At 39.5% G+C, this 19,184-nt stretch overlaps 1 protein-coding gene across 6 annotated transcripts in view; it reads left to right on the plus strand.

Annotated features, from left to right (window-relative positions):
* The window catches only part of LOC109043654 (spondin-1), a 42,078-nt gene that overhangs the window by 3,403 nt on the left and 19,491 nt on the right, over positions 1 to 19,184 (plus strand). For all 6 annotated transcript variants that reach the window (XM_072296968.1, XM_072296971.1, XM_019060942.2 and 3 more), the window contains exons 3-9: positions 2,566 to 2,767; positions 3,511 to 3,769; positions 5,831 to 5,975; positions 15,033 to 15,145; positions 15,873 to 15,966; positions 17,083 to 17,206; positions 19,001 to 19,131. In XM_072296968.1, coding sequence (XP_072153069.1) covers positions 2,572 to 2,767; positions 3,511 to 3,769; positions 5,831 to 5,975; positions 15,033 to 15,145; positions 15,873 to 15,966; positions 17,083 to 17,206; positions 19,001 to 19,131 — 1,062 coding nt within the window. In that variant the 5' untranslated portion in view covers positions 2,566 to 2,571. The remainder of the gene's footprint in view (positions 1 to 2,565; positions 2,768 to 3,510; positions 3,770 to 5,830; positions 5,976 to 15,032; positions 15,146 to 15,872; positions 15,967 to 17,082; positions 17,207 to 19,000; positions 19,132 to 19,184) is intronic.

Below are 19,184 nucleotides of genomic sequence, written 5' to 3' on the forward strand. Positions count from 1 at the left end.
TCCGTATTTATGGCTTCTTTTTCCATGGACGGTGTCAAATAATGTTAGTGTCCACGCTAAAAAGTTTAGGCACTTTTAGACTGATACAGAAAGATCTGCTACCTTGATTTCTTGCATTTACTTTTCTAAACTAACGTCACACGATTTTCTTCCTCTGTCGCAGTCAATTGAAGTACGTTAACTTATTTATTAACACGGGACGCTCCCTGGGAAGTGAAGAACAAGCGCCAAAAACTTTATTTCGGTCGCACGAAAATGTATGGGCTGGACTCGATATTTTCCGTTCTCCAGTTATTTTACTTCTTTTTTTTTTTACTTGTGTACTCCTCGCAAAAATCAATTCAAAATTGATTAGAGCTTGGAAAGTTGGCTGGAATGGAGAAATTAGATGCACAGATATGGAAGAATGAAAAATTTAATGAGCAAAATCAATGAAATGGAAATAACTATACCGTGAGCTCGTACAACCCCTCGAGTGGTTGGGGAAGGGGACATAATTCACGCCCCTGTCGCACAGTGTGCAGGTGAGCTACCAAGGCAATCTACTGTGCTGAGAGCATGCTGAGAATGCGTGCCGAAGAGAGGTTAAATCCTTGGTGCATTATTCCTTCAATTTGTTGGAACGTCGGAATAATAAGCCGATTGAAATTAAATTTTCTTTTTTTCAACCCTAAACCATTCCATTTTTGAGCCAATACTAAGCTGGATATGGTCCACTTTACACAAAAGACACAGCAAACTGACGATTCTTTAACTATATCATGAGCATCAAATTTAAGGAGCCCTAGGCCTAGGGTGGGTCTAGTTCCCCTTGAATTTGAAATATTATCATCCAACCCCCTGGAAAATCTGTTGGAAAGAAAATAGCCTTGGAACTCGAAACATTTCCTCGTATCATACTATAACACGAAAAGATAAACTGTGCTTGAATGGTATATCTGACACGGATATTTGCTATGGTACTGTAAATGCTTACAGAAATTTTCACCCTCACCCAGGATTCTACCTAGGATCAATGTCAGGTAGATTTGAAGCTTCCAGTCATATTTACCGCGGTACAGTTATTCGCTGTTCCCTCCAATCGATGATCGACTTCCTGTGCGTCGGTCGAAGGTAGCCGCACTCATAGTCCCAGTTGAAGCACCCGAGATAGAGATAAAATATCTTCGTGAGAAGAGCCATTAAATTTCCTGCTGAATTGGCCAAAAACGTTTCCCAATCAATGCCTTTCTCCTTTTCTCCTTCCGCAGCCTTTTATCTGCCCACTCCATCTAGCCTCAAACCATTTAAATTTTCCCACCCTCGCCGGGCTTTCGCATTCAGAATTCCGCATTTAAAAGGGGCCACTCGCCAAACGCCTTATCGGCAGCACAAAAGCTTCCACGCTTTTCCCGCCCTCGTGAAGTGTGCTCGAACGGCGGAAGAAAGAGATTCTTATATAAATAAATGAGTTTCTCCACACAAATAACCTCATTTCCCATTTTCTCTTAGTGCGGTGAAACTCCAACTTTTCCCAAATGCAGATTCGCTATCAAGGGATACTGCACTATAGAATACATAGAGTCCGTTATTCCACCGTGCTAAGCAAGAACGTCGTATAAGCCACTAAACGTTGCCAAATTTCCTTAAACGAATCATGAATTTTAAGGAAAATTTGTGATTTTTTCTAATCATCGTATTTTGTTCATAACTCTGCTCAAAAATAAATATTTTCAAAGGAGAAATCTGGCAGCATTTGAATGCTTACTCGGTGTTTTCACTTTGCACGGGAGTATTATATTATTGCATTGTCACTTTACTTTCCAGTTTCAGTGTATATAGACAACGCAAGTTCTCACGCGGTCGTATAGTAATATCATCGTAAAAGTAAATGCTTATTTGGAACACAAAAAATTGCTTTTTACCGGACGGGAAGAGGTTATTTTAACGCCAAGTCAGTTCGCCTTCAACTTTAAATGTAGGCAATATGGGCTCCCAAGTAGTCGAATAGTGGTATCATCGCGAAATGATTAGCCTGACCTGATTTTACCGGACGGGAAAAGGTTATTTCAACGCCACGTCAGTTCGCCTTCAACTTTTAGTGTAGGCAACACGGGCTCCCACGTGGTCGAATAGTGGTATCACCGTAAATGTCACGTTTGTTCGGAAAGCAAAAGACTTATCGACGGTGAAATTCCCAAACCATGTCTCGTTTGCCGTTTGTTTGTTTGTTTTTTTGTTTTTCGTTGAAATCTCCGCTTCAATTTTACTTTTTTGAAGGAGAGCAAATCAACATCACTCCTTGAAATCACAATATTTTGTTCGCGCAGAGAAGAAAAATCCCGGAAATTCTGAAGAATTTATTTTGTGTGGTTTTCCATTTAAAAGATAAAGTATAACAAGAATTCCACAACGTCGCAAACCGAGATACGTGGTTTGAGAGATTCACAGATCAACTCTGAGGTCTGGTAATTTCACCGTCCACACGTCCTGGGCACGTATCTTAATATTGTACCTACTACGTTGCCGCTTTGTTTTGCTAGTAGTGTGATCGCAGAAATTTCTCAATATATTTATTATTTCCAGATAAAGATGCGGGTTTTGATGGGCACAACTTTCCAGATATGGATGACTTTATACATGATTATGTTGATGCAGACCGTCTACTCGATGATATGTAATAGAACACCTGAAGGGTTTTCGGCATTCAAGTCACCCGTCCATGACAAATTTCGGATAGAACTCAGCGGTGGGCCAAACACTTACGCACCGGGCGAAAACTACAAAGGTAATTTCATCTCCAAAATAATTTTTTTCACAATGCCTCATTGACTTCAAAAATTATTTTAATTCTATCGCTATTGTTATATATTCATACATTCTTACACCCGATCCATTTTCAAGATTTTTCAACTACAAGCTACCTGGTAATAATTTGTGTATGCATCTGGTGTCCATGAATTCCAAATAACAACGCGTTATCATTATCGTCATAAACTATAACGATTTTTGCAAGCTAGCAACAGTGTTTTCCTTCCATTTCAATGCATTTATAATAATGACTTCTAAGTGAGGTAACCCATGCCTACGGTATTTTCCGACATAGAAAATTAATTGTCATCAGAGTTGAATTTCAATGGAGCACTGAAGAAAAAAACTCTGGCCGTTGAAGCCGCGCTTACGGGCTGTATAGACATACCATCTGCGTTCCGGCGGGGCGATTATTGAAATGATATCGACTGTATGTCAGCGCTTTGTCGTGTCGCGCCATCGACTAAGCAATTGCTTAGTCGATGGCGCGACACGACAAAGCGCTGACATACAGTCGATATCATTTCAATAATCGCCCCGCTGGTGTAGCACCCAGAGCAATCTAAGCTACGGCTCCAGCACCCGGAACGGACGGTATGTCTATATAGCCCGTAACTTTTTTTCAGTGAATTTAACTTTAAATCGGTTGCTAGGTTGATTACGAGCACACCTTATTCTGTAAGTCGAATAGGTAAAATGTTTGATTGTTGATTTTGACAGTGACGATATCGGGTGCGAAAGGTGCGCATACTGTTCAAAAATTCACCGGGTTCATGCTGGTGGTGGAGCCGGCAAAGCCCTTCTCGAACTACGGGAGTAATCCGGGGTCGACAGGGACGTTTCACCTCCTGGGCGATGCCCTGACCAAGTTCAGCGAGCGGTGCCCCAACATGGTCACGCAAACCTCCGCCGTCCCTAAGCAGGAGATCCAGGTTCTCTGGAAAGCCCCGCCTTCCGAGAGCGGCTGTGTTGTCTTCAAGTGAGTAGCCATTCGGTAAAGACCCTTCATTTTCCTAAAGTAAAGTGGATCGCATTTGGCAAAAAGAAACTGGCACAATTACAGGGTGTTTTCATAATCGTGCACTTCCTCCTTTTCTTTTAAAAATACTTGAAATATGTACAGTATTAATATTTACACAATTATTTCCCTTTAAAATTGACGCGTTTTTGGTGGGAAGCCAGAACCACTTGCTACTCTGCGAGATTTTTAGATAACTATGAAGAAGCAGTGCCGGATTTAAAATTAGGGGGTGGCCACATGGGCCGCAGCCCATGGCGGCAAATTTAAGGGGGCGGCAAATGCTGCAATTTTTCAAATGTAGGTATCAAAAAAAAAAAAACGGATCCAGAAAAAATTTTTTAACGAGAAAACGCGACAAAATCTCTCATTTCATGAGAGTTAAAGTATAGTAATTTCTAATTCGTTCGTCTTTCGGTGATACATGAGACAGCGCCTTTCATTAGTCTAGTTGAGAGAGAAACCAAACACACAATTTGGCCTGGTGCGGCGCGGCGCAGAGCAGAGCAATGATGACGAGGACTTGAGATGGAAAGGAGAAGCCCTTGGCGGGCCGGTCAGCATGAAACACATATTAGCGCCTACAAGACTCTATGAATACTTCATTCATTGCGTTAAACGTAGTGCAGTCAGCATGAGTCAGCAGCGGTCGGCGTGAAACGCATAGCACCAACAAGACTGTATGGATACTGCACGCATTGCGCCAAACACAGTGCGGTTGGCGCGGTGCTGGAAATTAAAATTATGAAACCACATTCATGTTTATTCTTTCATATTTTTTTCGTTCATTTCTCATAAATGAAACGCCTTGTCCACACAGAGATAGGTTTACGGAACTTAACTTTCGCGCAAAAGTTCCGTGAATTTTTGCAAGCAGTGTTGACAAGGTTTTCGCAAAAAATGTGTCCAACGCGAGTAAACGCGTCTTATGCACCCCTTCCTCCTCCGGCACGTTCACTTGATGGTTTGTATCGATGTTTCAAAACGAATGAGAAGGGGGCGGTAAAATACAGGCGGCCCATAGGCGGCAAGTAGGTAAATCCGGCCCTGTGAAGAAGCAACATTTTTACAACATTGTAATCACAGTGGTTTCTTTCTGCCAAATGCGATCCAATTACTCCCATGCTGAAAAAGAAACGGGACGTATAGGCATCCGAAAATTTCTCCTGATAAAGCACGAACTTTCTGGAAAAGTGATGGATTTTTATCTTTGAATCAATCAAGGACTACATTTTTAAAATTGCTTCTAGTATCAACCTAGTTGGAAGGATATTATTCGTGGATTTTCTAAAAAATGAATGTTCTTTCTACAGAGAAATGTGGTGCAATTCAGATGCACCGAAGACGTTTTTCCTCAACACAGTAGGCTGTAGCGATTCTGGAGAGTGGGCAGCATTGTTTTCCCTCCCTTTAAGTGTATGTAAAATAATCGATTCTTGTTGAGGTTTCTTGCTTCACTTAAAATCGATATTTTCAATGGATTTAAAGGAAGGAGAAACGGTGTTGCCAACTCTCAAAATCACCACTGACGGTAGATCTATATTGAGTACTTATATACGAAAGAGTACTGCCATCTCTGTTCTGCTCTCTGACTGGCTCATCAGTTTCAGGTCAGGCTATCATGGAGCTCCAAAGTTGATCCGATGTAAACAAACCCGACCCACAGGAACACGTATTATCGGCTGAGAAATGAATGATAATCCCACTCAAAGGTTAATTTTCAGCAAAAATATCCATCAAAGTTCGATTCGAACGAAATTCAGTAGTTGATCATGAAAATATTTCTATCACATCCAAAATCACGTCTAGGACTTTGTCGCCGTCTTGTTTGTTTACATTGGGCCAAACTAGGAGCGGAAGGGCTGGGATTTGTTTACATTGGTGCAACTTTGGTGCTCCATGATAGCTGACCAATCAGAGAGCGGCACACTTTTTCTGTATAAAATGATTGAGATGGCAATACTCTCTCGTATTCAAGTACTCTAATTTTATCCCCATTATTTGACCTCTAATTTTCAACAGAGCAACTGTGATCGAACAGAAAGACCTTTGGTACATGGACGATGGCCCCCTGAGCAAAGTGGTCTGCGAGGATATCCAGGAGAGTCACGATCAGCAACCTGTCATCGTCAACAAATGCTGCACCTGCGATGAAGCAAAATATGAGGTGGGTCTACAAACTGCCCCTCTTTGAGATACTCTTCGCTATGGACCATACTAGACAGGGTAAGTATCATCAAAGCATCACAATACATATTTCCTTATCAATGGTTCATGCAAGATATTTCGGTTTTATTGACTTATTCCATTAAATTATTAGTGAGAGTTCGGTGTCCCGTCAAGTTTGACATCGAAATCAAACTACGTATTTTTGAAGAATAAATAGAATCGGGCTCTACACAAACTTCCCTTTCCTTCTAATGTATAGGGCATTTAAACCCGTCCAGAAAAAAACGATTCAGCAAGTAAATCCCAAATAGCAGTGATCGCGATGAGTTGCGATTTGATTGGAGAATGTGTCGCAACTTTATCAACGTCGATCTATTGCGATATTATCGGATGAAAAATAAAGATAAATTGCGATTTCATCCATAAATTTGCAAGAAACTCGCGATATTATTGACTGCAATTCATCGCAATTTCAACAAAGAAAGAATCGTAAGAAATTGAGATCAAATTTTGATTTTATCGAAAGCGATTTTATAAAGATAAAATAGCGACAAGATCGAGGATGATTGCTCAGATGTTGATGGTCCTAGCGATTTTATCACCAAAATCGCAACTTAATTCCAAAATATCGCAATTTTTCCGTTGAAAAATGCTACTTGGGATGCACGAATTCGTAATGTACATTGATAAAGTGGAGTGAACAATTACATAGAGGGAAAATATGGTTCCTAGATAAAAAGAAATTTAAATTCACGAACATGAAAAATACTGCTTCCCCACTTAAGAGTTGAATTTTGAATGTTCTATGTGTTCATCGATTTAAAATTGAAATGTTGATGAGGAATTATGAATCGTGATTCTTGGCTTTTGACCCTGTCTATGTTTAATGGTCTGTTAGTTGCTGCAATGAAGTTCATTTAAACTTCATTCAAGTTCATTTGAACTTCATTACGCTCTTCATTGCAGAATCCTGAGGTGGGTATGAACGGGAACATCCGAATAAAGTGGCATTTGCTCATAACGGTATCTCACGGAGCGAAGGCCTTTTTCCGTTTACAGCGGGCTGATTGCTGAAATTGATGGACAAAGCGATATGATAATAATAGAAAAAGAAGACCTTGGGACTGTAGAGCTATCCTAGTGGTTGAAATAGGTGGTTCTTATAGACTAAGGGGATAAATGATGGACTAACTATCGGGTCTCTCGTGGGTTGCCGTTAGTTAGTCTATTACCTACCTCCTTGTTCCATTGCAACCACCCGCTTCCACCTATGGGATCTCTCCATCTCTTTTGTCCTCTTTGTCTATAGCTCTGTCCATCAATTTCAACAATCAGCCCCCTGCAGGTTTTTGTCATAAGCAGGTCTATTTCCGCACCCTGGTAAAAATTTGCGATAGGAGCTGCGTTTCAAAATACCATAGGAGTTCTTATATCCAACTAAAGAAGGCTATTGAAAATCATAGAGCTGGCTGTAGAAAGCGGAACAAATCATACAGCCGGGCTATACGAAGCTATAAAAAGGTATACAGTCGGGCTTTAGTTCCTATCGCCAAGCTTTACACTTTATCGCCATTGGCTATAAAAGGCTATAAGAAATTGTGTAGAAATTCGTGTGCTTTGGAAATCATTAAGTTTGATACGGAACTACCTTGGTATTTACAAAACACACATTATATTTTCCTTTAAAACACATTTTTTTTTCAGCAAATAAAATGAGAATAATCCATACAGAGTGTGCAAACATTTCAGAATCATGAGTTGAAAAACGCTGACTCCGCGAGATTAAATATTAGAGCCTAATCCAAAGCGGAGCGGCGACGCACTGGCGCCTACAAACCTAACAGGGATACTTCACGCATTGCGCAATGCGTGAAGTATCCCTGTTAGGTTTGTAGGCGCTAATGCACGTTTCGCACTCTCTGCCCGCCCGCCGCGCCGCAGCGTGCCACGGCGTCTGAAGCAACTATTTCACACCAGAGGTATTGCACAGTATCATAATAAATTAAAGGCGCTCCAACATATTAAGAATGACAGGCATCTTTCAAAAGTACGGAACATTCCTCGCAAAATAAATCAAGATACTACGGCACAAAAAGAGAGCGGTGGTCCATAAACTAACTAAGTCCTAGTATCCGTATTTAGTAACGTTTAGCATAAACTTTATCGTCTGGCTGTTGCTTAGTCGCCATCGGCTATAAAAGGCTAAAAGAAATTGTACAGCCGGCTACAGAAGCTATTGGAAATCTTACAGCCGGCTTTAGGCCTATGGTATTTTGGAACACAGATTCTACTGCCAATTTTTACCAGGGCAGCGATTTCACGGAAAACCTGTAAAAATTCTATCGAGGTTAACTTTCCGTTATAAGCATACTGAAATAAGAAAATATAGATTAATATATAGATGTAGAAAAGGGGACACAAAGTAGCGCAACCCTTTTGTTGGGACTGCCCCCTTTCTACATTTTTTCTGTGCTTAATTCAATTGAAAGCATTCCAAAACTCAGCACACACATTGTGTTGCCTGTACTTCTTGTATTGTGGAAAAGTAGCACAAAAACACAAATGTTTTTTTCCGTGCAGGTTCTAGTAGGGCGGATAAGGGGGAAAAGTTCCCAGAATCGTGCATTTCTGGAAGAAAGCATGAAACTTTCAGGATATCATCTTTACCTATAGAAGGTTCAATTTCGCAAGTGAGCCCAAAATTCTGAGGCCATGGGGGCCGGGGGGGCAGGGGGCCCTGATTTCGCTATGTTTTGCCGAATTTTCGCGTTGAATCATTGTTAGAACGCCGTTAACAATGTAAAATGTAATCAAAACTTGAGTAAACATCATTAGTAGGTTCTCTCAAACAGTATCCTAAAATGTTATCACCGTCCGATCCCGGAGCACCCCTCAAAATGCCTAAAATTCAAAATGGCGCCCATAATAAGGCCTCCGGAATATCGGTATTTTCACTTGTGCATATCCTGTCATGTGAGGTATCATTTACCATGTAATTTTGGTCGCAGATTTCATATTTGAAGTCAAAACAACCCCACGGTCAAAATTGGTGCCCCCAATCCAAGATGGCGGCCAAATTTTAAAGGCAGGAGGGTGCATTTTTTAAACTTTTACGCGATAAGGCAAGTGATATGTCATTTCCTATGTAATTTTGGTCGTAGATTTCATTACTGAAGTCAAAACAACCCCCCGGTCAAAATTGGTGCCCCCAATCCAAGATGGCGGCCAAATTACAAAGGCATGAGGGTGCATTTTTTCAAATTTGTACGAGGTAAGGCAAGTGATATGTCATTTCCTATGTAATTTTGGTCGAAGATTTCATTAATGAAGTTAAACAAGTCCTCCGATCAAAATTGGTGCCCCAAATCCAAGATGGTGGCCAAATTTGAAAGGCAGGAGTGTGAATTTCTATGAGAAAAAAAATCACGTGAGATGACAAGTGAAGTATCAATTTATACGCATTTTTAGTCAACAAAACAAATCTAAACGAAATGTAAAAAAAAATCTTTTACACAAAAATGAGACGAGATAATTAAGAGAGTGATCAGTTTGGCCGTCCTCGTTAGTAATGCTGTTAACAGGAGCATATACATAACTAGCAACCAGCCCGTGCTTCGCACGGTGATAAACCGTCATTAATGAAATTACACCATGTTATAACAATAACTTTTGTATTAATATATTTTACTATACCTATTATGCCCATATTTATATTTTTACTTTCTCGCTCCCCTAGTTTAATATAATTATTCAGAAGCTACAAAATATTTTTACATATGGGGGCTGTTGTTGTACCCATCAGCGAAAACAAAAAACATGTTTGCGAGTATCAATTTTGTAAATATGGTAGTAATTTATAGACCCAGCAGTCTTGAAATTAAAAAATAAATAACTGTTGTAAGAAGATGTATTTATTAAATTCAATAAATAAAAAAGGCAAATTTTGAGATGTTGCTCTACACTAAAAATATTAAATGAAAAATCATACAAAAGAATAAACTTAAAAAATATAAAATCATGAGTGTGACAGACATTTTGAGATCTTGCGCTAGACCTAAAAAAAGTAGTTAATTTATTTTAATTGAATAGCAACTTGAATTGACAATAAATTTTGAAAGAAGATATATCATGCTCTGAAATTTTGGAAATTGGAATTGGAATTTTGAATTTATCATCATTTAATAACAATTTAAATTTATACTCTTGAAAAATTAAATTATTCCGGAAAATAATTTCGGACTTTTAAATGTGAAGTGCCAGTATTGTGATGCCTTGCATTTCAAAAAAGAGGAGGTGAACGGACATTTTAACAGATGTTGTCATAATGGTCTTCTCAGACTTGTTGAGCCTGGAATCGATGACCAACTTCGCGACCTCTTCTCCAAACCCATTTTCATGACCAACATTTTGAGGGACAACAGTTGTATGGCTTTTGCATCTCTGTCTGCTTCCGAAGCTCATACATATATTTTTGAACCAAATCTTCTGCTATCGAATACGAAAAATCATGGAGAATTTAAGTTTTATGTTGACCAGCTTCTCGAAAGAAAAATAAAATTTCTAAGGAAGTCTGCAACGTCTGTAACGATAAACAATGGGACGCGTTTGCTACGGCGCCTTGATACAACTATACAACCTCGACGGATGTCCGTATTGCGTTCAAAAAATTGAAGGCGTTTAGACCCCCTGCTCATACTACCTGTAGTTGATTCGATCGACAAACGCGTTGATCGGCGTTGACGGGGACTTGATGCATTTTTTTAAACTTGATGGATGTCCGTATCGCACGACTGAAGTGCGAAACCACGTATCTCCGTTGCGGTGTTTAAAAATTTCCGTTCTTAAATCATCCCTTCCATGAGAAACAATCCAAATTTACGACTTTAAATTTTGAACCAAATTTTCTGCTATCGAATACGAAAAATCATTGAGAATTTAAGTTTTATGATGACCAGCTTCTCGATGGAAAACTAAAATTTCAATAATTTTTCCATCACAATACTGGCACTTCACATTTAAAAGTCCGAAATTATTTTCCGGATAATCATTTTCGATCATATTATCAGTGCTCTGCCGAAATGAATTCGAGGTTATTTCCTTGTTCACCCCTACGTCGTACATTATCTATCTCACTGAGATAGCCATAGTCGTCTTTTTTTATGTCGTCGGTCGCTTACCGATGGCATCGCTGTGATTGCGACTGATGGTTACGCCCATTTTTCTCTATCCAATCACAGACAAACGATCCGACAACGTCCGTCACGATCACGGGATTACGCTACTAAAAAATTGTTAGAGGTTAGGTTTCACTGATGGTGCTCCATGGAGACACTCCGGACTCGGGTTACGAGTGATTGCGGCTGATGGCGTCAAAGCGTCACGTGACTGATGGTCTAGCTCAGTTTGACAAACTAAGCTCCGCCCATTTCTGATGGCATCAACGAAACAAAACACGAATGATTGCGCAGTGACGGCGACTGATGGCGACCGATGGCATAAAAAAAGACGACTCATCATACCGCACTTTGCGTCGCGCGGATAAATTGCGAGAAACATTGCCACGCTTCGCCGGACGCCCACGTTTTCGACTCTGATCCATTCTCAATATTAAAACGAATACGCGCACTTTACTAAAAATTCGAGATTCTTCATACACGACAAATATTAACAAAATTCAAAAGACGACGCGCACTGTACGAAAAAATCGGACTTCTTCATAAACGACGAATATCCATGACGACGAACGCCTCGGGCAGCCGAGTCATCAGGTGACCGAGAACGAACAATTTCGTGATTTCGGCAACACTGCTCCGGTTCGGAATCTCCAAAATTAGACAGAAAAAACAGCTGATCCAGACGCAATAAAAGAAGGGAAACCACGACGACCAGACGACGACGATCGATCGCGCAACACCGCTCTAACACACGGGTCACCCTATTTTAGCGTGTTTTCAACCCTTAGAATCAAAATTTCGAAAATCGGACGACGAATTGCACCCCTTCAGCACGAACCGCACATGCGTACAAAGTTTCAAGGAAATCCGCCTTCGGGAAGTCGCTGAAACATTGGGTACAAAATTGGGGCCTCTCCTTTATAGTTTTAGATGAGTTGTTTTATTCATTTTTAAGCCCATATAATATCTCAATAAAGATAACGTTTCACGCAACGCACCTGTCGTACCCTCTCCTGTCAGTGTAGGAGAAAATCTTAATCAACACATGCTGATTCACATTCCCAGTCAGGCTCTTCAGGATCTTCCTCCTACAGTTCTTTAGGTTTTTACAGTTGGAGTCTTCAGAACTTCTGCATGAGTCTAAGAACGGAAAGATTATTTTCTTGGAAGTACAGCATGGTGTCACTCCCTTTCTTACAATTACACCGGATAATTTTAAGCGGGGATTCCGGGAGCTGGTGGCATGTCACTTAAAATAGGATGAAGCTCCTTGTTTTTATTCATCCATCCCCAAAGACAAGCATCCAGATCACTTCATCCCATCCACAGTTGAGTATAAAAGTAGCTCCTAAATTAATGTTACCTACTTCTACTTCATTGCTGATGATGTCGAGGGTAATTTCTCTAATTGAATGAAGAATTTGAAAGCTGGAACTTTTTCCTTCGATATGTGATGACGAAGGTCGTCGAAAGTCACATTTTTTTGGCTACCGTAGAGGAGTAATATTTCGACGGTGAAACAGCAAAAGTGCGTATCTTGATTGCGGGATTTCAAAATATTCGCTCCTATTTCATTTTTTGAAAGGGGACCAAACCGACATCATGGCTTGAAATTTTTACAGAATATTCCTCACATAGAGAGTAAAAACAAGCGAAGTTTTCAAGAAATGACGTTCAATATTTTTTGATGAAGGAACTGAAGTAAGTATGACAAGAAATCTGCAACACCGCAAACCTAAATACGTATTTAAGCAGTTTCACCATCGATTTACTCTTTTCCAGCTCTTCATATCCGTTCATGGTTTTGATTATAGGTTCCAAGAACCTTTCTTTAATTTCTTGCCGGTAAGGATCAGATAAAAGCGTACAGAATAAAGTTGCTGTTTCTATTTTATGGATGTGAGGGGTTGAATCCTAACCCGTTAACGCATGCAAGAACACCGATCATCTCGGATTTTGCGCGTTTAACATCACTTCGAAAACGCAAAGAAACATTTGTGTCTGCTCATCAGTTTGATGGAACATAGGTTTGTGCAATGGATTCGTAAGTACCTATGCTTTGATCGCACTCGATGGAGTAGAGACCCACCATCTGAAACCGACTGAAAGTTTTCTATATTATTTTCGGTACTTATTAATTGTTCGTCCTCTAAGTCTAGGGCATCTGAAATTGAGTTCAGAGTAACTGTGCAGTAATCAGTAAGACTCCTCACTATTAGTGGCTCATCACTTTTCACATGTAAGCCATGATGACAAACATCTTGATTATCTCTTTTCATTTTGGTGTAAAAGATTTTTTTTTACATTTCGTTTAGATTCGTTTTGTTGACTAAAAATGCGTATAAATTGATACTTCACTTGTCATCTCACGTGATTTTTTTTCTCATAAAAATTCACACTCCTGCCTTTCAAATTTGGCCACCATCTTGGATTTGGGGCACCAATTTTGATCGGAGGACTTGTTTAACTTCATTAATGAAATCTTCGACCAAAATTACATAGGAAATGACATATCACTTGCCTTACCTCGTACAAATTTGAAAAAATGCACCCTCATGCCTTTGTAATTTGGCCACCATCTTGGATTGGGGGCACCAATTTTGACCGGGGGGTTGTTTTGACTTCAGTAATGAAATCTACGACCAAAATTACATAGGAAATGACATATCACTTGCCTTATCGCGTAAAAGTTTAAAAAATGCACCCTCCTGCCTTTAAAATTTGGCCGCCATCTTGGATTGGGGGCACCAATTTTGACCGTGGGGTTGTTTTGACTTCAAATATGAAATCTGCGACCAAAATTACATGGTAAATGATACCTCACATGACAGGATATGCACAAGTGAAAATACCGATATTCCGGAGGCCTTATTATGGGCGCCATTTTGAATTTTAGGCATTTTGAGGGGTGCTCCGGGATCGGACGGTGATAACATTTTAGGATACTGTTTGAGAGAACCTACTAATGATGTTTACTCAAGTTTTGATTACATTTTACATTGTTAACGGCGTTCTAACAATGATTCAACGCGAAAATTCGGCAAAACATAGCGAAATCAGGGCCCCCTGCCCCCCCGGCCCCCATGGCCTCAGAATTTTGGGCTCACTTGCGAAATTGAACCTTCTTCTGGTAAAGATGATATCCTGAAAGTTTCATGCTTTCTTCCAGAGATGCACGATTGTTATGCTTATCCGCCCTACTATTCTGTCATAACCAAGTTTCACCGTAAATGACCGTTTGGCGACCACGGGAAGTGAGACCTTTCTTCTCATAAATTTAAAATGAGATGACTATTTTACAAAAATGTTGGGACATAAAATGTTCAAAAATGGTAATCTAAACTACAGAGGTATGACGAATAGCGCCTTGAAGTTTGCAGTTAGGGCGGTCTCAAAAAATATTTCCAATCATAATCAGCCATATTCTGAGCACAGAATCGCCGGATTATATTGCTACTTTACGCTCTCTTTTGGCACGAAATAAACTAAACCACTCGCGATTTATTAAGTTTTGGCACCATGAAGAGCTTTTCCATTGGAATCTCAAAATCCTATTTCCCTACTTAGACAGACAAAAACGCAGTACTGAAAATTTTGCCTTCGCAGACTGAGTTCATTCGCCCTGTGGCGATGCAGGCAAATGCAGAACGCTGAAGAGTTATAGCGGTCTCTATTTCTGTAAGTCGAAAGTAATTCACTTTCATTGAACTTGTCGTGGAACCGTGTTTCGATCGTTGAAACTTAAATATCTGTAAAAAAATAATTGGATTTGTATAACTTCAAGTTTATCTGCTCAATATTGACAAAGATACATTATCACCAACCGAGGAACACTGTCTCAATGAATTTTTGAATTGAGTGTAATTTTTTGTGAGTTTCAGTTAGTTTTTGAGGGACTCTGGTCTCGACATACGCACCCGAAAGATTTCCCATCGAACAGTTGGTTGACAAGGTTCAGTGATGTTATAGGAGCCTCTCATACATCTGAATACAGGTACTTTCACATCGTTGATATGATAAATTTTGCAAATTTTCCCCAACTCCAGGACTAGAGGGGGTCGGACCATTTTGTCAACGGGAGGGGGGGGGGGAGGGAGCATGAGTTGCTAGGAAAGTCTTAAAATTTCACTGTGGCACCCCGTACCGTACGGTGTCATGTTTGCCCCACATGACGGATGGATCGACCCCAAAAAGTAAGATTATGTTTTACTTGCTATTTTCATTTGTTACAGATTTTTGTAGCGACATGTGAAATAACATTTCAATACTTAGCACGACTAAACCTAACTCAGTCTAAGCCATCCAACCGCTTGCCTGAAAAAAAACAAAAACAAAAAAAAACACAAAAAAACCGGCAAATTCTGTCAGAAGAATGGGAAATTCTCAATGATTCAAGAATTACGAGTTGAATGACTTGCTATTTTGCAGACATATTCAGCAGAGCTTTGCGTCTAACTTTTGGCTTTCCAAGATTCGTTTACTTGGTGGATTTACTAGTTCACACCGAACGATTGAAATTAACTCAATTCGAATAATGAAAAAATAAATTCGATTTTTGCCGGAATCGATCAGCCTCGTAACTTCTACCCAAGTCATTACCTTTTAAATTACTAGAAAGCAAAATGCGGCTAACTCAAGCGGTCATATTTTTGAAAATCGAAATAGAGACCCCTAGTTAAGTTGTGTCTGAACTAATTGAATATTTTTCTGTCTGATGAAAGGTTCTGGGAGTATGGCGGATTTGCGTCAGAAGGCTTGCGTCAAGTGGCTGAAAGCGGGGCTCCTAGAATGCTAGAATCTGAGTTGAAATCACAAGTTGGTAACTATTCTTTTCTTAATTTTGTCCCGGGACCGTTTGAGCAAAACGTAAAAGCTCCCGACAATACAAGATGCGAAGATATCAGCATTATATCAAAGATATACGTGAAATTGCATGATAGGAGGATATTCAAAAAACAAAACAAGTGCACTGCTTACGTTACGCTCAAACGGCCCCTCGCAGTTATTATATTAAGTTTGCTTGATTTAAACTGCAAATATCCTTTCTTTTTAATTTTATTTATAAATCGATGGAAATGGAAAGTCATTCACATGTTTAGGTAATACATTATAACAAAACTCATTATTTACGCGCCCTTTTTAAGGGGATGAAGGATATACAGAACAGATAAAAATAAAAAGCAGAACACCCCGAAATGGATTACTTTTTGCAATGAGGAACCATTATTTCTGAATTAGTTTAAAGACAGCATATGTGTGAGTAGTTTCTCTAAGGAGATAGCTCCTTTTCTCGGTGCTCTAGAGCAATGAACGTTTTGAGTTTCAACAATTTTACAGTTTTTCCTCAAAGTGAAAAGCGCTGAAAATTACTAACATACTTCCGCAGATTATCACATTATGGATTAATTATTTGTTATTTGGACTACATTTTGCGATGAGATGCTACTGTTTCTGGCCTATTTTAGAAACAACGTTAGAAGCGTATGTGCCATAAGTTCCCTGTGCAGATAGGTTCATCCAAGAAAGAACCAACATAGGAGGTCTTCATTGCAAAATGAAGTCTATTTACAGCTTATTCCACAATCCTCACATTGGAGCTCATACACACGAGAAGAAATGTTACACATCTAATTAAATTAGATAAGTAAATATTCCACGACTAAACTTATTAGTCTCATAGCTTAAATTCAACTGCCACATCTTAGAATTTACTAGGTTACGTAGTTTCGAAATTTTTAATCTACGGAGTTTATATTACTCGTATATCACAAGTACTGATTACTGATCGAAAACACGGGCCTCAGTGTCTTAACGGAGTGAAACTTACGTGTTCATTTTGCAAATCAATTGCCATTACCTGTAAGTGGGCAATACTTTTGTCATTTTATGCTTTGTTTTCGTGATTTAATGAATGATCCCTATTTCTCTCAGAGCAAGCACATCCGGACCATTATCAAGGCGCGTGGTATCAGCTACCCGAACGTGACAGGAAAGACTTTCGCCGTATTCAGGGTGGACAAGAAGCATCACCTCATATCCGTTGTTTCCATGATAGGTGAGTTAAAAAAAAAAAAAAAAAAAAAAAAAAAAAAAAAAAAAAAAACACGGAAAAAAATTGCTGATTCAACAATTCAATTGCTAAAAACAGTGAGTGCAATGTTTCAACGCAGATTTTACAACAAAAAATGCTACTTTAACCACATTGTAAACTCACTTAACCACATTGTAAACTAATTCAACCACGGGGGTGGTTAAAGTAGCATTTTTTTGTTGTAAAATCTGCGTTGAAACATTGCACTCACTGTTTTTAGCAATTGAATTGTTGAATCAGCAATTTTTTTTCCGTGCATTTTTGGGGTAACCAACGAGAGGAATTTAGAAAAGGTTAAATGCACCTCGGCTGATTTCGCACGAAAATTTCCAAACTATTTGCAGTCTGACGATAGAGAGGGGCCCGAAAATGCGAGTAATTCTCCTGCCGTGCTGAGCAAAAACGCCGCATAAGCATTCGAATGTTGTCAAATTTCCTTCCAGAAAATATTTCTTTATGGAGAAAGTTACGAATATTTGCTCTCGGTATTTTCAGGTTTTTTAGAGCAAATTACGAACGAAATCCTCTGGAAAATCGGAAGAGGAATACTCACAAATTTTTCTGAAAATTCGTGATGTGTCAAAGGAAATTTGGCAACGCCTTATGGCTCATACGCCGTTTTTCTTTAGCACGGCAGATCTCAAGTTCAAGCGAACGCCGCGCCGGACGGCAAGTTGGGCGAATCTCAACTTTCCATGATGTATGTTTCGTGTCATCTCGTTGGCATGTTCCCAAAATTTTATCACAGCCTCAGACGTGGAGTGACATTAATTTCGCTCGCGATGGGTTGACCCTCAAATTTATCCTCCGTTGTCAGATGGCGGTGAAAATCAGCAATCTATCCCAACCCCGTAAGAATTACCGGTAAAAACGAAACAAATTTCTTACAAACCGACAACCGTAAACTTATCTCTGCTAGGCCGAATTTATGCACCAGGAAATGATGCATGTGAAAGAGTAAACATGCACACTGCGATTTCAGCACTCTGGAACTGCGTGATAAACATTGTAGCAGTTGTTTTTCGTCTGTTCGCAGAAACCAAAATTTATAATATGCAACGTAATACCACGTGGACTGCACTACGTAAAAAAGAGCTTTTCTAGCTCATCTACAAAAGCGCCTATTGGCGAGCGGAAATCTGAAGCATGCTGATTCCTAAAATAAATGAAGTAACAAATTTCGAATTTCTTTGCTTATTTAGCCCATGTATGTATAATATGTAAGAGGGTATTAAAAAATGCCGTATTAAGATGCAGCGACGGAGTGTGAATAATGATCTGTTATCGATATTTTCCCATTTGAAGCTATGCTAAAGAATCGATTATTAATCTATTGTAGCTCAACGATCCATACGCAGCCAATTGTACAATGCAAGCAGCTGTGGGAGTATTTGCAATTGACCATGCTCGAATGGGCATCAGTATTGTATCGTCGATGATGCCTGAGATCGGTCTTTGCCCGTAACATAAACTGCCGTGCTATAAGGAAAAACGCCGTATGAGCCTCCAGATGTTGCCATATTTCCTTCAATAAGAAATAAATTTACTGTCAAAATGGTAAAAGATCTGAAAATTCCAAGGAAAAATATTCAGAGCTTTCCTCAATAATGAACATTTTATTGATGGAAATTTGGCAACTCTGTTCATATGGCGTTTTTCCTTAGCACGGCAGTATAACTCGCAAGTATGCACGGACTCGCTGTAAGCTTTTTTCCGTCGTTTCAAAACAAAGCTCTATTTGCCTACTGTATCTTTCAGATCCTTCACCCGATTGGATAGTGGGAGTGTCTGGCCTTGAACTGTGCCTGCCTAATTGCACATGGGTTCAGTCTAAAACATTCAATATGTACCCGTGGGATATTGGCACCGACAGTGGTATAACCTACATTGTGAGTATTTGCAACATATACATACCGTAAAATGTTATTCTTAACTGGATTTA

Source organism: Bemisia tabaci, chromosome 2, assembly GCF_918797505.1.
Source record: "Bemisia tabaci chromosome 2, PGI_BMITA_v3".
Lineage (NCBI taxonomy): Eukaryota > Metazoa > Arthropoda > Insecta > Hemiptera > Aleyrodidae > Bemisia > Bemisia tabaci.